Raw genomic sequence first — 19,497 nt, 5'->3', positions numbered from 1 at the left:
GGGGGATCTAGTGGCCTGTTATAAACTAGTCAGAGGGGACCAGCAGGCACTGGGGGAATAACAGTCACAAGCTGGCAGAGGGGAGATTCAGACTAGATATCAGGAGGCGCAACTTCACGGTCAGGGCGGCTAGGATCTGGAACCAATTTCCAAGAGAAGTGGTGCTGGCTCCTACCCTGGGGGGCTTTAAGAGGAGGCTGGATGAACACCTTGCTGGGCTCATTTGACCCAGTACTTTTTCCTGCCATGGCAGGGGGTCAGACTTGATCTGCTCAGGTCCCTTCTGACCCTACTATGAAACATCTGTGCCCCTAGTACCTCATGCAACTGCTCTCTTGAGAGCAGCTGACTGATTCACCAAAGCACCGACTAAAGGTAGAAAGAAAGCAGACTGCTGTCCCTGGTGAAGGAAGAGCTGTAAAACATAGGAACAGATTGACTACTTGGGGAATTGTTTAAGCACAGGTTAGACAAATTTGGCTGGGATGGTTTAGACAGGGCTGATGTGTCCTAGAGCTTGGGGTCACACTAGAAGACCTTTTGAGGTCCTTTCCAGTCCTATCATCATATGATTCTATTTCATGGAGGGGGAAATAAAGCCACAAGAAATTAAATGGCAGTGGAGGCTCACAAATGGGCATCCATGAGCAAGGCAGGAACAGCACACGGATCTCTTAGTCCTGTACTTTAAACACCACCCACCGAATTGGAGATCTCTAGATGACAGTCTCGACAGCCAAAGTCTCAGATGACAGTTAGCACCAGTGTAGGTAGCCTGGAAACAGGATCAGAGATTTTTCTCTCTCTGGCAGGGCCTCTTTAGACCATGGGTAGTAACATACAGGCATTGCTGTTGAAATGTAAAGGGCTTTACACTTTGAACTTCCCAATCCAGCCCCTTTTTCCCCAGCACTGAACTCACTCCCAATAACTCAAGCAAGCACAGGACACGGCAGCAACTTCCTTACCTTCTCCCTTTCCGTGTTTGGAGCCCGGGAGCCAGGACACAGCCTCCACATAGCCCAACTCTCTGCACACTACGTGAGCAGAGTGGATGGAGAAGTCATCATCGCACACTGTGCCCCACTCGCCATTGTAAAACACTTCCACTCGCCCTTCATTGTGCTTCCTCTTCTGCCCTGCCAGCCGCAGCTGAATCTTGGGGACATTCGCTGGCCGCTGAGGACGTTGTTCTTGTGCAGGTTGCTCAGGGTAGCCAGAGTATGGCCAGTACCCATACTGGGCAAGACCTAGCGAGCTCAGGGAACTGAAGAGGAACAGCATAACAATGCAGTGGTTATAGATGAAACCAAGGGATCTTTCCATGGTCCAAGGCCTCCGTTTTCAGAGCCAACTCCTCTCTAGCAGCTACCCTTCAGTGAGTGGCTTTCCTGAAATAAAAGAAAAAGCCAGCTTAAGTGGTAAGACACAGTAAGACAAGGAGTTTATCTATTTCTCTGAGGACAGGGCATAGCTAAGAATATGCCCAACATTGTCAGCAGAACAAAAGCCAGATGAGATTTATTTAAGCAAATGGAAAGTTTGCTGAAAAATGCCACTTCCATTGCCTTTCTATCTAGGCACTTACATTTCAGTCACATTTGCCAAATAGTTTCAGCTGGAAAATCCTTTTTTTTTTTTTTTTTTTTTTTGTAGGCAAGAGTCACACCACTGCCAATGAATAAAAGGTGGGGTACTGCTACCGACAGCTTGTGGGTTAAAGCATTCACCAACCAGGATGCAGAAGACACCTTCAAAAGAGGATCTCCCACCATCCAAAATGAATGCACCAAGCGTAAATAAACAGTCACCACACCAGGCACTGAACCCCAGAAATTATTGTAATTTAGACAACAAAACCTAATATTTTTTATTGTGTCCAAATGCTTCCCTCTCCTCACTTTATTTTTCTGTTCAGCTGTTGAACTGAGCAATCTGTCATTCACCACAGGTCCTGTAGGACATATTTCCTGGTAAAATACACAATTCATTAAATGGAGAATACACAAAATCATTATTTTGCTCTGGAGAAAGAAAAATGATGCTGAAGAAACAAGGCACTTGACTGGGATTTAAGAGCTCTGGATCCCATTCCCAGCTCTGTGGTTATATTTGGGAAAGCCATTTTCTCTCTATGGCTTAGGTTCTTTGCCTATAAGGCAGGGATAATGGTATTTATCATCCTTGGTAAAACACTTTAAATCGGTCTCTGGCCCTCCAGCCAAAGCTGCGTCACGAGGAATGTAGACAACCATCAATCCTTTGCATCATGGTATATGCTTGGGAGGTGCCTGATGAATTTGCTTGTACCGAGTCCTGTGACCACCAATACCTTTGACATGTACACTTAGGGAAAAGTTTGGAGGAGTGGAGACTGCCCAAGACCCAGTTGCTTCTCTGCAATTGCAGTGGCCAGGCATGTGGATGTGATAAGGTGCCCCGGTGTTTCTGGTTTCATTCCTTGCAACTGTGCATGAGGGTTTGAAGTGGGAAGTATTAAAAATCCTGTGGGAAATGGTTGCCTGTGAACATCAGGGACTGGACTTGTTCTGCATTCTCCGTGTTCGCAATCAAATAGTGCCAAATATAAATACCTGTCCATTCAGAAGTAGGCTGAGTTCCACCATATTTCACATCCCCAACTCTCTAGATGCTTCTCCATCTCAAAGATTTATGAAGCTAACTTCACAACATCAAAAAGCAAGGGATAGAGTGTTCTCTGTTATAAAGTTGTGGAAAACTGAGGCATATACAGAAAGCTAAATGTTACACAAATCTATAGCAGAGCAGAAGAGTGAACTAAGAACTTCTGCATCTCAGTGCCTTAAATATAACGCCCTTCCTCTTCCCCTTTGCCACAAAACAGCTTGTAGAAAACAGCACATTTTCTGATTTCCCAAAATGCAAGAGTTGCGTTCCACTGAGACCCAATGCAGTTTGAAGCAACTGTTTAATAGAATCTGTATTTACAATGACCAGTTTTGGATTAATCTGTTTAACAGTCTGTGTAACCAAACAGGAGTTTCAGCATTTTTCTTCTTCTCTCATCTGATCAAATGGACCATAAAAAAAATGCTAAATGCAGCACTTAAACAGTGAAAACACAGGAGGGAAGAGAAACCTGGAATAATGTGGTCAAGATGGAATACTTGCATCAAAGTTGGAGTTTTCCCAATTCCCAACTTGATGACATAAGGCATACTTTCCATTACTACACATCTGGCTTCACCAGCAAAGTATGAATGTATATTACCATGCCGAGGAATAGTTTTAGTGCAGACTTGCCTGACATTCTCCGGCCTATTGGTACTAACTGTATGCAACCCAGCCAGTCAGCAAGTTGACTAGCTGGCAACTCAGTCATCAAATTACTCCTGCCTTCTTATAGCAAGTGAAGGTTCAGATGATGGTCACTTAGGGTAGGAGGAGTGGATTTTCTGCTTAATGACAACAACAACAACAAAAAAAGGAGCCAGACATGGTGCTGAACTTAATGTCAGCTCATTTCCTGCCTCAACCCTCAAATATTCCTCTCTGTTTTTCATACAGCCAGCACATGGAGTGGCATGACAGCCCATGTGAGGTCTGGTGGCTGAATGTTTTCTAAATGATGCCATCCCAGACAGCTGTGGGAAAAGCTCACCAGCTCCTTGAAGCTGTAATATTCCCCAGAGGCAGCATAAGCATGGGGAAGGGCCATCTGTAATAGAGATGCTTGGAAAGAAAGATCCTTCAGTATTTCCTATGTCTCTACTACCCACAGATTACAAAGAGACAACATGACACAAGTAGAAGCCCAGGGGACCTTGTATTTTGTAGGCTTCCAAGATGTCAAAAAAGGCAGCACCATGGCCCTGGGCATTAGCCTGGTGTTCAGGAGATTTGGATTCCATACTCATCTCTCAGATCTATGCGCGTAAAGCATTTGTTTAGAAGTTAAGCATCAGTGATAAAGGCAGGAATGTTCTTTGAATGCGAGGGGAAGGGTAGCACTTGCTTTAGCTAAAGCTCAGAGCAAACCTGTGAGGAAAGGGTCGTTACATATTCGTTCAAAGATGGACCAAATTTCAGTCTCAATCAAGATGTGGACTTCCACTGATTTTCATAGCCCAAGATTTATGCCCTGGTTCTCCCATGGAATTCAGTAAGGTACAGTATTTAGATACCTCCATATCCCTCTGATACAAGGTAGTATTACCCTCATTTCGCAGATCTGAAACTGAGGAGCAGGGAGAAAAGACTTGGCTAAAGTCACCTAGGGTCTGTAGCAGAGCCGGGAAGAGAATCCAGGTCTCTTGCATCCCAGGCCAGAAACCTGAAGGAAAGTTTTTGTGCTTTTCTTCGGCAGCCAATTAAGTGGGAGGGGGCGTTCCCAAAGATAGTCATACTGCAGAATTCTTTTTATTTAAACACCTTTTTACACAAGTAAAAGTCTCATAGGATGATGTTATATGCTGCTCTCACTGATTTCTCAGTGTTATGCTGCTCTCCATAATGAGGACAGCTCAGCGTTTTGTCACAGGTTCAAGATGATCTTTATTCCACTGAAGACTGAATATTTAAAAGAACAAAAGTGTCCTTTACAATCCATTAGACCATCCTGACAGGAAAAGCCCATCCTAGGCGAATCTATAGGCCGGGGGGAAGCACTTTGCCTTATGCTTTCAGAACAGGTACAGCAAACCGAAAACTTCAGGGCACCACTCCATTGCGTTACTACAGATTTGTGCCAATGCAACGCAGCAGATGTTCGAGCTTACTGGACTTGCAAGAATCTTTCCACTTTCTCTGCCACATGATTTGAACTAGTTTGTATTTGGTTGGATGTCACATCTAACTGATGGGTAAATTGGATGCTGGAAACAAGCTGAATACTAGGCCTGTGGGAGTCGGCAGCTATCCGATCTGGCTTCAGAGCCGTCCACTTCGGATGGCTGCGATCCGACCTGGAGCGCCGGACTGGGTTGCCGCCATTGATCCGGCCGAAGCGGCTCTGAAGCTTCGGAGCCGCCTCGGAGATCCAGCCATAGGGTATAACGGGGAATCAATAAAATATCTGTAACTTTGTTGTTTTTTGTTCATTTTGGATGAACTTTTCAGGGATGGTAGACTCTGCAGAGAGAAAGAAACCTGACAAGTTTCAAGAAGATCAGTGTGGGGGTTTGGGGGAAACAGCACCCCAAATTCTTGAAAGCAAAACTCCTGTCACGGCAGTGTGTTACACCACAGGGGGGTCTGGTGGGCTGGCAGCTCTTACTGAGGCCACAAAGCCTGCCAAGTTTCAAGGAGATCAGTGCAGGGGTTTGGGGGGAACTGCCCCTTCAAGCTGCGGAGAAGCAAAACTGGTGCCATGGGTGACAGGGTGCGCGAAGGCGCAGCGGGGTGACAGCTGCAGGGACGGTGGCCCCTGCTGTGATCCTGCCAGCTGTCGAGGAGATCGGTGCAGGGGGTTCTGGGGCCCTGCACCCCTAGCTGCTGAGAGGCAAAACTTGTGCCAAGACTGTGATTGTCCTGGGACAGTTGATTGTCTGTATTGAATCTTTCCTCTCCTTAGCATGGTTTTGTAGGTGCTAATTGCTGCAAAGTCATTATGTGATAGCTAGGTCCTGTGTATTGAGCTGGTCCCTGAGTGAATCATGTTTGATTGACTGGTAACTGGGAACACAGCAGCTCAGCAGCCAGGCCTGCAGCAGCATCTCCCCTCCCGCCCCAGGACAGACACAGTCAGTCCCACAAGCACCCATGGCACCAGTTTTGCTTGTCCGCATCTTGAGGTGCAGTTCCCCCCAAACCCCTGCACCAGTCTTCTTGAAACGTGGCAGGCTTTGTGGCCTCAGTAAGAGCTGCCACCGCTGCAGTTTTCACCCCATGCTGTACTGCCTAGAGGTGACTTGAGTTTTGCTTTCAAGAATTTGGGGTGCTGTTCCCCCCAAACCCCTGTACCTGCCTTCTTGAAACTTGGCAGGCTTCATCCTCTCTGCAGAGTCTACCATCCCTGAAAATTTCATTCAAATCGGACAAAAAGCATCAAAGTTATAGATATTTTATTGTTTCCCCATCCTATGGCTGGATCTCCGAGGCGGCTCCAAAGCGCTTCAGGAAGCTGAACGAGGCGGCGCTTCGACCCGGATGTGCTGCTTTGGACCCCGAAGCATTCAAAGCTTCTCCAGATCCAAAGCCTCGCACAGCCCTACTGAATACATACATGCGAGTCAGAACTAGCAGCTTTAAACTTGGGAGGAAGTTTATTTCTCAGAACAACAAAATTGAAGGACAGTAGGGTACTGCTTTAAATAGAGAGCAATGGGACAATATGCAATTAGTTTTGAAATAATGAAATCTAGCTTTCCCACGGTTGCAACATATCCTAAGGAATGTGTTAGTGTGCGTTTACAGCTTGTTGGGATGTTCAGAAGTATCCAGATGTTCTTATTTTCTTAGAAAGTTCCCACATGATAAATATTTTTGCAGTCTGATAAAGCCAAAAACAATATATGATGAATTTATTATCAGGTCCATAAAGGAACTTGAGAAGCAGAGGCAAGAGGCATGACATTAATCCCAATATAACGTGCCAAATTTATCCCCAGCTGAAGTTTCATTAGCATTATACCGGCGATCAGTTGGGCTCAAGATTAAACTAAGTACAAACACTTGCTGCGGGGAAAGACTGTGGAGTTAGGTTGTTTTTTTTATTCCCTGGCCATGCCCCTACCTACAGAGGATGTGGATGTCAGAGTTGTCAACCAAAGAGTCTGGCTCCTGTGCTCAAAATGTAGAGCGTTGTGCTTTTAAGTTTTGGCAGTCTCCAATTCAATTTCTATTCTGAACTGTTACAGATCCTCCTAACCTTCAGCTTTAAGGAAAACTATGGTTACTCTCAAGGTGAGCACTTATCATACCAAACTAAATCTGGATGCGTTTTAGCTTGGGTCTTTTGTTTTTTCTTTCACATTTATAAAGAGGTCCTTGATGTATTTAGCAGAAAGATTGCACCCAAAGAAAGCAACTGTTTGGAGAAACAATTAAGGGTCAGAACTGGGTACTTACTAGCTGGCGTGTTAATTAATAAACCAGATTGACCACTGCAGGTTGACAGACCTTTTTAAATTGCCCTTTGTCTCGCAGCTCCCTTCCAAGGCCTCGATAACTATGTTAATGATATAAGTCTCCATCTCTCACAATTTCAGCAGGCCTCCTCACTGAGCAGAAAATAAGTCACATCCACAGATGACCAAATCAGTGGAAAAACCAAGATTTCCTGGTTCCCTATCCTGGGCTTTAAGCCATAAGACTATGCTCTATCTTTGAACTAACTGTTTTTAAGGCTTGGTCCTACAAATTGCTGACAGAGCCCTTTGCAAGGTTGGAGTCTTGCTAATCACAGAGACAGACAAATGCACTAGGCCAGGAGTAAATACAGAGCAATTTCCCTTCAGGATTAGGTTGCACCGTTATTCTTTAGAGAATTCAATAGTCAAAGCTAATACACCATTTTCCTCCCCAAAAAGCCCTGCCATGAGCTCTGCAGAGCTTGCTGGCTGACAGCAAGGATTCCTTTTTAATGTGGCTGGATCAGACAAACAATAGATCAGCTCAAACGTGACCAGAAGTAGCAGCCTCCTTGCTCTACACAAATATCACCTTTTCATCTCACTTCTGGAAGAAGAAAAAAAAAGAACAACTTGAACAGTGAACTTGAATTCTTCGTGTTAATGGTGCCGGTGCTGCTTCATTTGGCTTGTATGAAATGGGTTATCCATTCAAAGAGGAGGAATAACTGGCACTCTGACTGTAACCAGAGGCTGCATTTTCATGGCTATTTCATAGCAGGGATTGTCAAGTAGTAACTATTTACTAGCTCAGAATGGTACCACATTAACTGTGCGTGCTGAGATTTTTATTCAGTCCCATATAAATCAAGTTCCTCAAGCACAATGCTCCAGTAGAATGGAGGGAGTACTACATAGAGTATCTTTTCACCATCTCACTTGTATGTAAAGGGTTCAATTCATTTTCTCTGACCCAAGGAAAGACACAGTACTCCCATGCAGAGCCTGACAGCACCAAGAAAATTAGAGGAAAGTGTCATCATTAACTTGAATAGAAGCGACAGCAGGGCCATACACTTCTTGCTATTCAGAGGCACATAAAACTGCAACCTGCAGTCTAATGAAGCCAGTTTCATAATAGGGGGAAGATTAGGCCCTTATGGCACATAAAAACTATCCTCAACCATCCTCAATTGTTCCTGGTCTGCATTGGGACTAAGAGCTTACTTGAGAAATTGGCTTCAAAGATCACAACGGGCTGGAGTAAGCACTACTCCAGGGTTTAAGATGGCAAAATATACCCAGACACCAAGACATCAGTTCATCAGTAAGAAGTGAACCGGTAACACTGAACAGCAACAGCAAAGCCCCTGCCACTTCAGCTAGAGGTTTAACTTGACTGAGAGTTAACAGTTATGCCAATTGTTAGCAAAACCCTAGAAAGGGCCATCTATCTGCAACAGATCACCGAGCCCATTACATGACAGAGATTCTCATGATTACTTAAAGGCCTGACAAGCTCATTAAGTATTTGTGCAATTGTGGAAGTGCCATTAGGCAGGGAAACAGTGACTTGTTGGACTAGAAGATCCGACTCTTCCTTTCACTTTTCTAAAATGATGAGAGCAGAAACATGCAATCAATTTATGGCCCAAGGTTTCTAGGTCCCTGGACACTTTTAGAGAATCTTCAAATTGTTCATAAACAGCAGAATGATAATCCAGAAGATACCAACATCAAAATCCCTGGTGTTCAAATTAATTTGAGTTGAATAATATAAATGGTCTAACACATTCTGCTACAGAACAGTCTTCTCAAGGATGATGACTTGAAGGCTACACAAGAGTTCTTGAATATTCCCTTTTTAATCTCAGTACCACTGCACACTCTCCACCGAAAAGTCTCTCTGCAAAGGCATCCGAGAAGTGTACAAATAGAGGGAAACTTTATGAGCCATACTTGATGCTCCACCTGAAACAATATGAGGGGCAAAACAAATCTCACAATGGGTTCATAGAGAGACAACAGCTGGGTGCCATACTCCCAAGCATTGACCCTGAGGTGTTGCAGAGTCACTTGGAAGGACTGGATGCGTTTAAGTTGGCAGGCCCGGATAAGCTCCATCCGAGGGTGCTGAAGGCACTGGCCGATATCATTGCACAGCCACTGGCAAGAATATTTGAGCATTTGTGGTGCACGGGCCAGGTCCCAGAGGACTGGAAAAGGGCCAATTTGGTCCCTATTTTCAAGAAGGGGAGGAAGGAGGATCCAGGCAACTACAGGCCAGTCAGTCTCACCTCCATCCTTGGTAAAGTCTTTGAAAAGATTATTAAGGCTCACATATGTGAGGGCCCAGCAGGAAAAATTATGCTGGAGGGGAAACCAGCACGGGTTTATAGCAGGTAGATCATGCCTAACTAATCTAGTCTCTTTTTATGACCAGGTTACAAAGCACCTGGATGCAGAAGTAGGGGTAGATATCGTTTACTTAGACTTCAGGAAGGTCTTCGATACAGTATCCCACCCGATACTGGAGAACAAGTTAAGAGGCTGTGACTTGGATGATTACACAGTCCGGTGGGTGGCAAATTGGCCAGAGGGTCATACCCAGAGAGTGGTGGTGGATGGGTTGGTGGAAGGATGTGGGCAGTGGAGTCCCGCAGGGCTCGGTCCTTGGACCGATACTCTTCAATGTCTTCATCAGTGACTTGGACAAGGGAGTGAAGTGTACTCTGCCCAAGTTTGCGGACGATACAAAACTGTGGGGAGAAGTGGACACACCGGAGGGCAGGGAACAACTGCAGGCAGACCTGGACAGGTTGGACAAATGGGCAGAAAACAACAGAATGTGATTTAACAAGAAGAAATGCGAAGTGCTGCACCTAGAGAGGAAAAACGTCCTGCCCACCTACTGCCTAGGAAATGACCTGCTCGGTAGCATGGAAGCGGAAAGGGATCTAGGAGTCCTAGTGGACTCCGAGATGAACATGAGTTGTCAGTGTGACAAAGTCATCAGCAAAGCTAACTGCACTTTATCGTGCATCAGCAGATGTTTGACAAACAGAACCAAGGAGGTGATGCTTCCCCTCTATCGGGCGCTGATCAGACTGCAGCTGGACTGCTGCGTGCAGTTTTGGGCGCCGCACTTCAAGAGGGATGTGGATAACCTGGAGAGGGTCCAGAGAAGGGCCACTCATATGGTTAAGGGCTTGCAGGCCAAGCCCTATGAGGAGAGACTGGGGCACCTGGACCTCTTCAGCCTCCGCAAAAGAAGGTTGAGAGGCGACCTTGTGTCTGCCTATAAATTCATCATGGGGGCGCAGAAGGAAATTGGTGAGGCTCTACTCACCAAGGCACCCCTGGAGGTCACAAGAAATAATGGCTATAAGCTAGTAGAGAGCAGATTCAGGATGGACATTAGGAAGAACTTCTTCACTGTTAGAGTGGCCAAGGTCTGGAACAGGCTCCCAAGGGAGGTGGTGCTCTCCCCTACGCTGGGGGTCTTCAAGAGGAGGTTAGATAGGCATCTGGCTGGGGTCGTCTGAACCCAGCACTTTCCTGTCTGTGCAGGGGGTCGGACTTGATGATCTATTGAGGTCCCTTCCGACCCTAACATCTATGAATACAAAGCATATGCCATCAGGCACCAGCAGCTCATGGAAATTACCTACCTCCAGGTAATGTAGAAACAGGTATTCTGCAGATATCACCCCGGCTGCGGTGTTAATCCAAACTATAGTATGAGGTCAAGAGTGGACAGGGCTTCCGAAAGCAGCACTTCCCCAAGACATTACATGCCATTCATACAGGTATTAATTACAGCTTCACAGGAAGCCAAATGAAAACTGTTGGAACTGCAGATATTTTCTTAGCCCTTTGCCAACTGCATAAGAAAAGCAAACTCATAATTTGGGATCTCTCCCTAGATAATTCTCATTTGAAGCACTTACCTATGTATATGCAGACTCTCACTGCCACATGCCTGCAATTTATCTCTAAATAGATTTTTTTGATTGGATTCCTTTTTTAAATGAAGCTATCTAGAATGACTGCCTGGTTAACAAAAACCTGAACCAGTTTCTGGCTGAAAACAGTTATTTAAGTGATACAAATCCCTTGCTACTGAAACACTTGCAGTCACTATCTCCTACAGGGGCCAGTATACCGAAGTCAATGGTACAACCTATGCTCAAGACAAGACTTAAAACTACAGTGCAATACAGGATTGGTGCCCTGGTTTTGCGACAAATTCCAAGTCCACCCTCATCCACCAGTCAATAGGTGATATTTCAGATGCCTTTAGAGAGATATCACCTAAAATGCTGCATAACCATTTTCTGGATGAGGGTGGTATTCATACACATCAAGGGAAAAGCCAACAGATGTTAGCAAGTAGCAGCAGGAGGTTTTCATTTGCAACCACAATCATTCAGTTGCACTGGCGCTATCCAGTTAGCACGGGATTTTCATAAAAATCAGTCGAGACAGAAAACACTGGCTGGCTGCTAATAGGTGTGGCTGCCAGTGCCGAGCTGATAGCTGCTTTGGGAACGCAGTATCTCATCAGTCTCCTGCATGATGAACAAGGCTCAAGTGCTAGTAACACTTGAAAAAAGTCCAAGATTAATTCGTTATAACACCACTCATTCATAGGGCAGAACTGGCAAGTATGAGGTGCAGGGAAAGTATCGGGGAGCCTCTCATACTTCAGCTAGAACAAAGTGACAAACTGCCATCATAATGACTTGCGGCCCAAGTGCCATCCTACACATCACAAGATTTGGCTTGACAATAAAAAAACAATGATTTTGTGAAATAATTACCCAGGACTTCCTGGTCTCTCCTCCACATTCACATCGTGGGGCAATAAGAAAAACCTCACAGACTTGCTGAAATATTCACAGCAGGAGACAGAACCCAAGAAACAATACAGACTACATTGCTGTGAAAGATGAACAGGGAGGATAAATGTATTTACAACTAGCAACATTTTAATGACTAAGAAACAATCATCATCTTAATCCTGGGAATTTACTGCACTTAGTGTCATTCCAAAATCTAAATCTGAAGAGTGAAACTCACCTGGCAAAAACATGCTAACTAGATTTTGAGAGAGCTGTAAGTCTGGCCACACAACCCAGGGCACAGACAGATGTACAGTGATAACACTGCAAGAGACATATGAGAACTTGCCTCTCGGAAGGGCACGTCACCTGGTCAGTGGTCCACCCTGCACTAAGTGGAGCTAAGCCACAGTAATTTGCCCCTGAATGAAATCAGGGTTCAGCTTTTGGTAACTGGTTCCCCACTTTTCTTACATCAGTGTTTTGCCTGCCCACATCTTCAACATCAACCCACCACTATTAGTTGTATCACTCAAGTGAATTCTACAGGCCGATGAATTCCAGCAGGTCCCTGGTATACACTGCAATAGTGCCAACTTCATATCATTAAAAAGCCCGAGAAAAGGGTTGGAAAGCACAAAGATATCAAAACACGCTCAAATGGTATAAGGGAAAAAGAAGGGCTGCAAACTCGCATACCTGCTTCTCCCACTGAAATCACTTATGCTCAATCCCAACTGTAGCTCTTGTTCAATTTTTCAACACTAGGTAGAAACAGTTTATGTCCAGGGATCCAGACAGATTCAGCCTCTGCCCTGTCTCAACTGCATTTTATTCTGGCAACAGGTTTGAATTTCTCTCTTCCCCCACTACTTTTTGGCAATAACAGAGGAAGATGAATGGAGTGCACTATCTTCCTGGTTGCAGCATGACTGAATTTCTCAGGCTCCTGGCCAAAGTAGACTCTTGGCTGCTGTTCACATCTTAGGAACTAAATGGATTATGATCTTAATAGGAAAGCCTCCAGCAACAGATGTGACACCTGTATCCTACCCTTAATTTACATCCAAAGTGATCAAACAGACAAAAATTTCCAAATCTAATCTTACTCCCTTTTTTTTTTTTAGCTTTAGAAAGTAGAGCCGACTTGCCATAAATCAAACTCTAGGACCAATCATCTGCCTCCATTCCCAATTCTCTCAAAAGAAGCAGCAGCAACTAGAACCTCAAAAGTTACAGTTCTGCTTTATAGAGAGCAAACTATATGCTCTTGAAGGAAAGGAGAGCTTATAAAAGAACAACACAGTAAAAGCCACAACTATGCAGGACTTGTAGCAAGAGAACACACGCGCATGTAGACACTTCATGCACCAGGAAGTGGTGAACCCTAGCAAATATCTAAGTCAATGAAACAAGGAAAATCCCTGCCATGGTGCAGATTTAGCCTGCAGTAACTTAGCAGGCATTCACAAGGCAGAAATGGCAGCTTTCTGTATCATCTTGGCAAGCTTTTGGGCACAGTCACCCTTGTTCAGGCCCTTTCTTGCCAATAATTTTTTTCCAACTCCTTAGTTGGTCTACTAAAAGATATCACATCTACCCAAAGAACTTTGCCTGCCTATGTCCTTAGACCAACATGGCTACAACCCAAAACCCAGCAGCTTTATGCATTGGAATGAACATGCTTTCTGGATTTCCATTATTCAGATATTAACTCTGATGTCACCTTTGGGCTCCATTCTGCTTTCTATATAACACAGAACTTCCATTAATATCAATTCCACTTGGCTTCTCAGGATCCCCATTATGAGCCCAAGTGCTATTGAAATTCACTCAGAGTTGAGCACCTCATTCTCTGAAAGCTCTTCTGAAATGCCCACCTTATCAGCTCCTCCACAAAATGGGAATCTGCTCTCATTTCAGGGAGGAAAAGGACCCCAGGCATTATATATAGGGTGATGTGCAAGACATTTTAGCTTATGGATGCAAGATACAGAATACTTCCCTATTTCATTCAATGTCGCACTCTCCAAAATCCACTAGTTTTCTGTCTGGGCTGCGATCCAAGTTTGATTTAATACTTTCCATATTTATTCTACCATTAACTTTTACAGACAGCATATGTACAGGAAGGCATCTACAAGCTCAAATACTAGATCAAATTCATCCCTGGTGTAATCCTATTGATTTCAAAGGGCTTGTACAGAGCCTCAAATTCACCCACTATGCTGTATATTTATACACATTCACAGGATATACTGCCTCTCTACCCACACATCCCTATTTCCCAAGTATTTCATACTTCTATACAGTAGAATCTTTCATCCCAAAGTGCTTTACAAACAAGCAGCTCTGTGAACTGTGCAATTATTCCATCTACCACAAAAGAGCAACCATTTCTAGGGTGGAATGTGGCAGCTGTTTAAATGACAGTGTCACAAGGTGATGGTTTAGGACAGAAAATGAAACTGGAATGTAGACACAGGAAGAAGGAAAGACACCCTGAAGGTTAACATCTTGCAAAAATATTCAGGCAACTTTGACCTCAAGGACGTTGATGGACAGTTTTATTCACAGGGCCAAAGACAGCACTTCCAGCACTCTGTGGTAGCATACTGGGTCATTGCTTCCCAAGAGGAAAAATATACACTAAAATGCCTTTTGGTAACACATGGATTTCCTTGAGGTCCCATATCTTAATGGTGACCTGACCTGAACCCGTCTAGCTTGTGAGATTTTGACCAAAGCATGGGGTTGCAAACTGCCTTTGTAAAATTCTCTTCTTTTGGCTGGCAATTATGTGATAATGACTGAAAGGGTCAGTGTTATAGCTGACTCCATGCAATCACATCCTTATCTATCTTCTTGAAAGTAAGAACTGCCTCAAATACTAAGCCTAATGCTGAAAAACCTATTACCTTTACTGTGCACATGGAAAGCACACGAGAACCATTCAGAAAGCCCATATGAAATTCATTTATGTGGTGGTGACCAACAATCTTATTAAGTCAAGTGGTGTAATTTCAGTCTGATTTCTACTAGTAAAGTAGCTCTTGCTAATATTTGCATTGTACATTTTGCAGCAGAACTAGAGCTTGCAAGCAGAATAGTCTATGTGGGTGGTATAATATGGAAAGCCTAAAGCAAAGTACTTTCAGTCTCTATCAAGCAGACGTTTGAAAACAGTGCAGCATCATCCTGATGAATTGATTGCTGACTGGGAGGTTAATTGATTTTTCCCCTCTATACTCACAGATAATCAAGGAAGGTTTTTCTAATCTAAGCGCACCTTTCTGAAGCTCCTTGGTCTCAAGTTCCCCTCCAGAGCTGCAGACAGTGACACCTGTTTGAGACCAAGTAGGAGTTGTTCAGTCTGAAAAAAGAAGAAAAGCACTCTGCCTCTCTAACATCCTCAGAGTCCATAAGAGAGCTGCAATGATTTCACAAAGAGCCTGTCTCAAGTTGTAATGCTGCAGACTCATACTCCCAGACCAATGGCATGTCTGGTGTTCTCCCTAAGTAGCCCGCACATCTCGATCTCATGATAATCAGAAGCTGAAAGTCATTCTGCACCCTATGTGAGCTCAAGATAAGATAGTCTAAAGATCCTCTAAGAAAGAATTTCTATTCAGTGTAAGGTCTTTCTGCAAAGAGCAGAGTGCAACTTTGAATTCACCAGAATTTTAGCACACTCAGAGAAAGAAGCTGCCCTGTATGAAAATCAGCTTTTTATTTGTCATACCATCTACAGATAGGGAGCATCTGTGTTGACAGTTTTTCCTTCTGAGAGGCATGTATTCAGACAAGATAATTCAAACTACTTCTGAAGGGTTAGATTGGGAAGATTTACATGCCTTGCTACATGTAATCTGCCTTCTTTTCTAAATCAAGCCTGTGATAACAACATTGCACAATAAACAGTCCATCTCAACTTGCAGGCAAGTTAGCAACATGTTTCCTCCACTTCATTAAGTTCTTTTCCAGTTCATTCCTATAAGCTAGGGGTGAAAACAAACAAAACAAAAAAACAACTTTAACCTAGCCAGAAACATCGCTGCAAAACAGAAAACTTCTGAAGCACTTATATGCCCCCCAGTCAAGCTTCCAAAAGGACTGCAAGAAAGTCTTTTACCAGCTTCCCTTCTCTCCTACTCCCCTCTCTAAATTTAGTCGCTGAATAACTGAGGATGGAGAAATAAAAATGTTCCAAAAAGTGACAAGCGAGTTCAACTTTCTGCCTGAAAGGAAGAGAGTGAGTTGGTTTAAGTTGCTTGCTAAATAAATCCCCATGCAAATCAGTCTGATGCTCCTCTATGGCCATAAGTCTGCACTGCAGTATACAGGACTGCCCTTACCTCAAAGTTAGTGGTAGGATGATTTGGGGGTGACCTCTGTTCCTTCGCTCTTTGTGCCGAAGTTCCTCTCCTAGGCTAAGAGTGCCTCTAAGTGGTCCCCTCCACTTTATAAAATATCCTGCAGCCACAGAAATGAGCTGCAGAAACCCTGGAGCTGCTTCCTCCCGGCAAATTTCACTGGAGTTATCCACACAAACCCCTCCCAAGGCCCACCCCCTTCAACCTCAGCCACACCACCTCAGCTAACGGGTGATATCATGGGCTTTTGTTGTAATCCGAGAGCTGTGGCATTCCTGGAGCACTGCACTGGAAAAAGTTAGTGGGATTTGCAAGCAAGGAGGTGAGCAGAGAAAGTGAATTTCTTCCCAGGAGGCCCCTAAACAAGAAAGCATTTGGGATCTCTTCACTGTGTGTTATTCCTCTTAATATTTATTTTGCAATAGCGCCTAACACCACCAATCAGATTGAAGGGGTCCTGATGGCGAGTGTTGCAGCAACACACGGAAACAAGGTCTTCTAACATAGGATCTTTTTGTAACTACCTCCCTTTCTAGGGCTTTTGCATACATTTGCCGTTTTCCTTCTCCAAGGCTATTTTTTCTAGGTTTCATCTCCCTTTAACCCCTTTGGCATTATATTAATCCTCACCCTGAAACCTACATACTGTTTTTCCCTACTTGGTACCCTAATTTAAGACAAAAACAGACAGCTGAGCCTCAGAAGTATTCAAGTATATCCGAAATCTGGATATACATCACAGGCTACCCCAGCAATTGGCCAGCTTCCATTTTATCTACACCTCCTTTTTATCAAAACACTGACAGGAACTACAAAGATTTAATTCCTAACAAACCCCAGACACACACTCTGGATGCAAACATACCTGACACTAGGGGTGTTTGAAATAGGAATGCAACAGGGGGAAAAGGGGAAAAAGATATATAAAGGGTCAGGTCAGATGTGAATGGCCCCTAACCCTGGGGGACATAGAAATCCAGATCATCTCTAGTGTGGAAAGCATCCAGCCCTAAGCCTTTGAAGAATGATCCTGTGTAGAGCAGACTTTCCAAAAAGAAAACCCAGTTTCTTCAAAACTGAAACATTTTGGGGGCGATGTGTTCATTCCTATACCATTTTGATACAAGAAAGTAAATATGCTTCAAAAAAGCTGAAGTGTTTCAATTCACCTCTCATTTGGCTTTACTTCATTCTGATTTTGACGATAACATGATGATATTTTATTACAGTATCCAAATGGAAGTGGCTGGTATTCCCATTCCAGAGGCTATCTTGACATTTTAGTTTGCTGTTCCAGTTTAGAAAAAAAGAAAATGGTTTTGAAATGTCAGCATTTCCGCTGAAACAGAGGTTTGTTTTCTGATCAGCTCCAATGCTGGGATTTTCAAAGGACCCAGCACTCAACCGCAAAGAAAATCATGAGAGCTGAGGGCCTGACTATTAGGCTCCACTGAAAATCCCAACCTAAACATGGGTAACCTCTAGAAAAGGGACAGAAAGTGAAAACTAAGAGCCTGATGCCAAAGCTGGCCAAAGTCAGCGAGAGCCTTTCCATTTACTTCAGTACATCTGGGATCAAGACCCCGTACTGTGACAGACCAGCTGGCAACCCGGTCCCCTCACCTTGGCCAGCACAGGATTGCTCTCCTCAAAGCATTCCAGCGATTCATTCTCTCCTGGCTTTGCAACCAGTTTCAAACTCAATTGTTCTGAAAAGCTCAAAATGCTTTATCCAAACCTCTAGACACAATAGCATGAGCTGGGCTGCAAATTATGAGGAGAGGTTCCCTTGTCTGATTGCTTCTGTCTCTCCTGCTTCTTGCTAATTTGTGGAGTGCTTTAGTTTCTAAAATGTGATTTATTTTACAGCGATTGATCCTATTCCTCACTGAGACAGCACTACTAGTGGGTTCAGAAATTGACCTAGAAATTGGCAAGTCCTAATCCTTAATCAGGAAGAGCAGTATTAAACAATCAGTCCCAACTCCGGTCTCAGATCAGTATACAAAGCCTCATCAGTCTCTGATTCTGCCTCTAGAACAAGCATCTAAACAAACTCACTCAGAGCAAAGACAACTTACTTCCCATTTCTACTGAGAAGTCTAGTGTCACCAGAAGATGGTAGATATTAACAGCACAACTCTACTAGCTTGGGAATTTACATTGCAACTATACACCACTGCAAACGAATATTTGTATTGATACCCGCCAGGCAAGCTTCCCTGACCTTGTTGGGTTAACAAGCCTTACATTTATGCTCGGAAGATCAACAGACAGATTCACTCTCCGTGGCCCATTTTATTTGTGGCTTCTCTGCAGAGATAATGGAACAGCAGGGCCTACAGCTCTTTAGGGCAAAGATCTTTTCTTGTTCAAAGTCCTTGACACAACAGAGCTCTGGTCTGGGACTGGGACCTTTTGTTTTTTATTGAAATGAAGATAGAATAATACTAGGGCCCTGAATGTCTGAGGTAGCCCCAGCTGGACCCAATAGCACCACCTCATTTCATACAAAGGGCCAAGAACAGCTATTTGATGCGATTAAGAAGGATACCTCCAAGTTGGGGTGGAAAGCCCTGTCTTTAGAACGGCAAGTTTGCCAATATAAATCAGTTTAAGAGGAATTCTTTTTCTGATGGAGTTACTTGCTCAGATGTTAACATGCTCAATGGAATAAGGGTAAGTTTGGCTTAGCGGCTGTGAAAAAAAAGCAAAATATGGAAAAAGAGTGCAGGCAAACTGTCTGAGAGAGACGGACCAGAGCAAATGATGACAGAATTGCATGGGGAGAATTATAGCCAGATTCATAAATATCCACTCCAGCCACTATTTATCCACTGCTGTGTGGAGACCTCACTACCCAAAGCAAGTCCTTAGTCTTTACCTAGGCTAATGCCTTTGTTTCATCCACTCCTCTCCTGCCTTCTACACCAACGGCTGCCCTGTCCATCGCTCAGTAAATTCTGTAAATGTTGTACCAAAGCTTTACCTATTTTACTCCAAGTGAGGAGCAAATGCTTAGATCTCAAATCAAAGTAGGCACAGAACCAGTTCAAGAACTCAGGATGATGCTATGAACCAATAAATCCATATGGAGTCTGATAGCACCCTCTTTTGTATGTAATTTTGGCTTCAACAATAAAGGGTGCTTCAAAGGTAAGATGTTTCACTGGTATGTACCAAGGTAAACCCACACAAAGCAAGAAACAGGGAAGGATTTTCTATACA

The 19,497-nt window shown here is 44.0% G+C and overlaps 1 protein-coding gene across 1 annotated transcript in view; it reads right to left on the bottom strand.

Annotated features, from left to right (window-relative positions):
* The window catches only part of LOXL2 (lysyl oxidase like 2), an 86,801-nt gene extending 70,365 nt beyond the window's left edge, over positions 1 to 16,436 (bottom strand). The window contains exons 1-2 of the mRNA XM_019556582.1: positions 16,252 to 16,436; positions 969 to 1,391 (exon numbers count right to left, since the gene is read on the bottom strand). Coding sequence (XP_019412127.1) covers positions 969 to 1,326 — 358 coding nt within the window. The 5' untranslated portion in view covers positions 1,327 to 1,391; positions 16,252 to 16,436. The remainder of the gene's footprint in view (positions 1 to 968; positions 1,392 to 16,251) is intronic.
* Between the last annotated feature and the right edge of the window lie 3,061 nt (positions 16,437 to 19,497).

Source organism: Crocodylus porosus, unplaced genomic scaffold, assembly GCF_001723895.1.
Source record: "Crocodylus porosus isolate Cpor-Errol unplaced genomic scaffold, CroPor_comp1, whole genome shotgun sequence".
NCBI lineage: Eukaryota > Metazoa > Chordata > Crocodylia > Crocodylidae > Crocodylus > Crocodylus porosus.
This window is presented reverse-complemented; position numbering and strand designations above follow the sequence as displayed.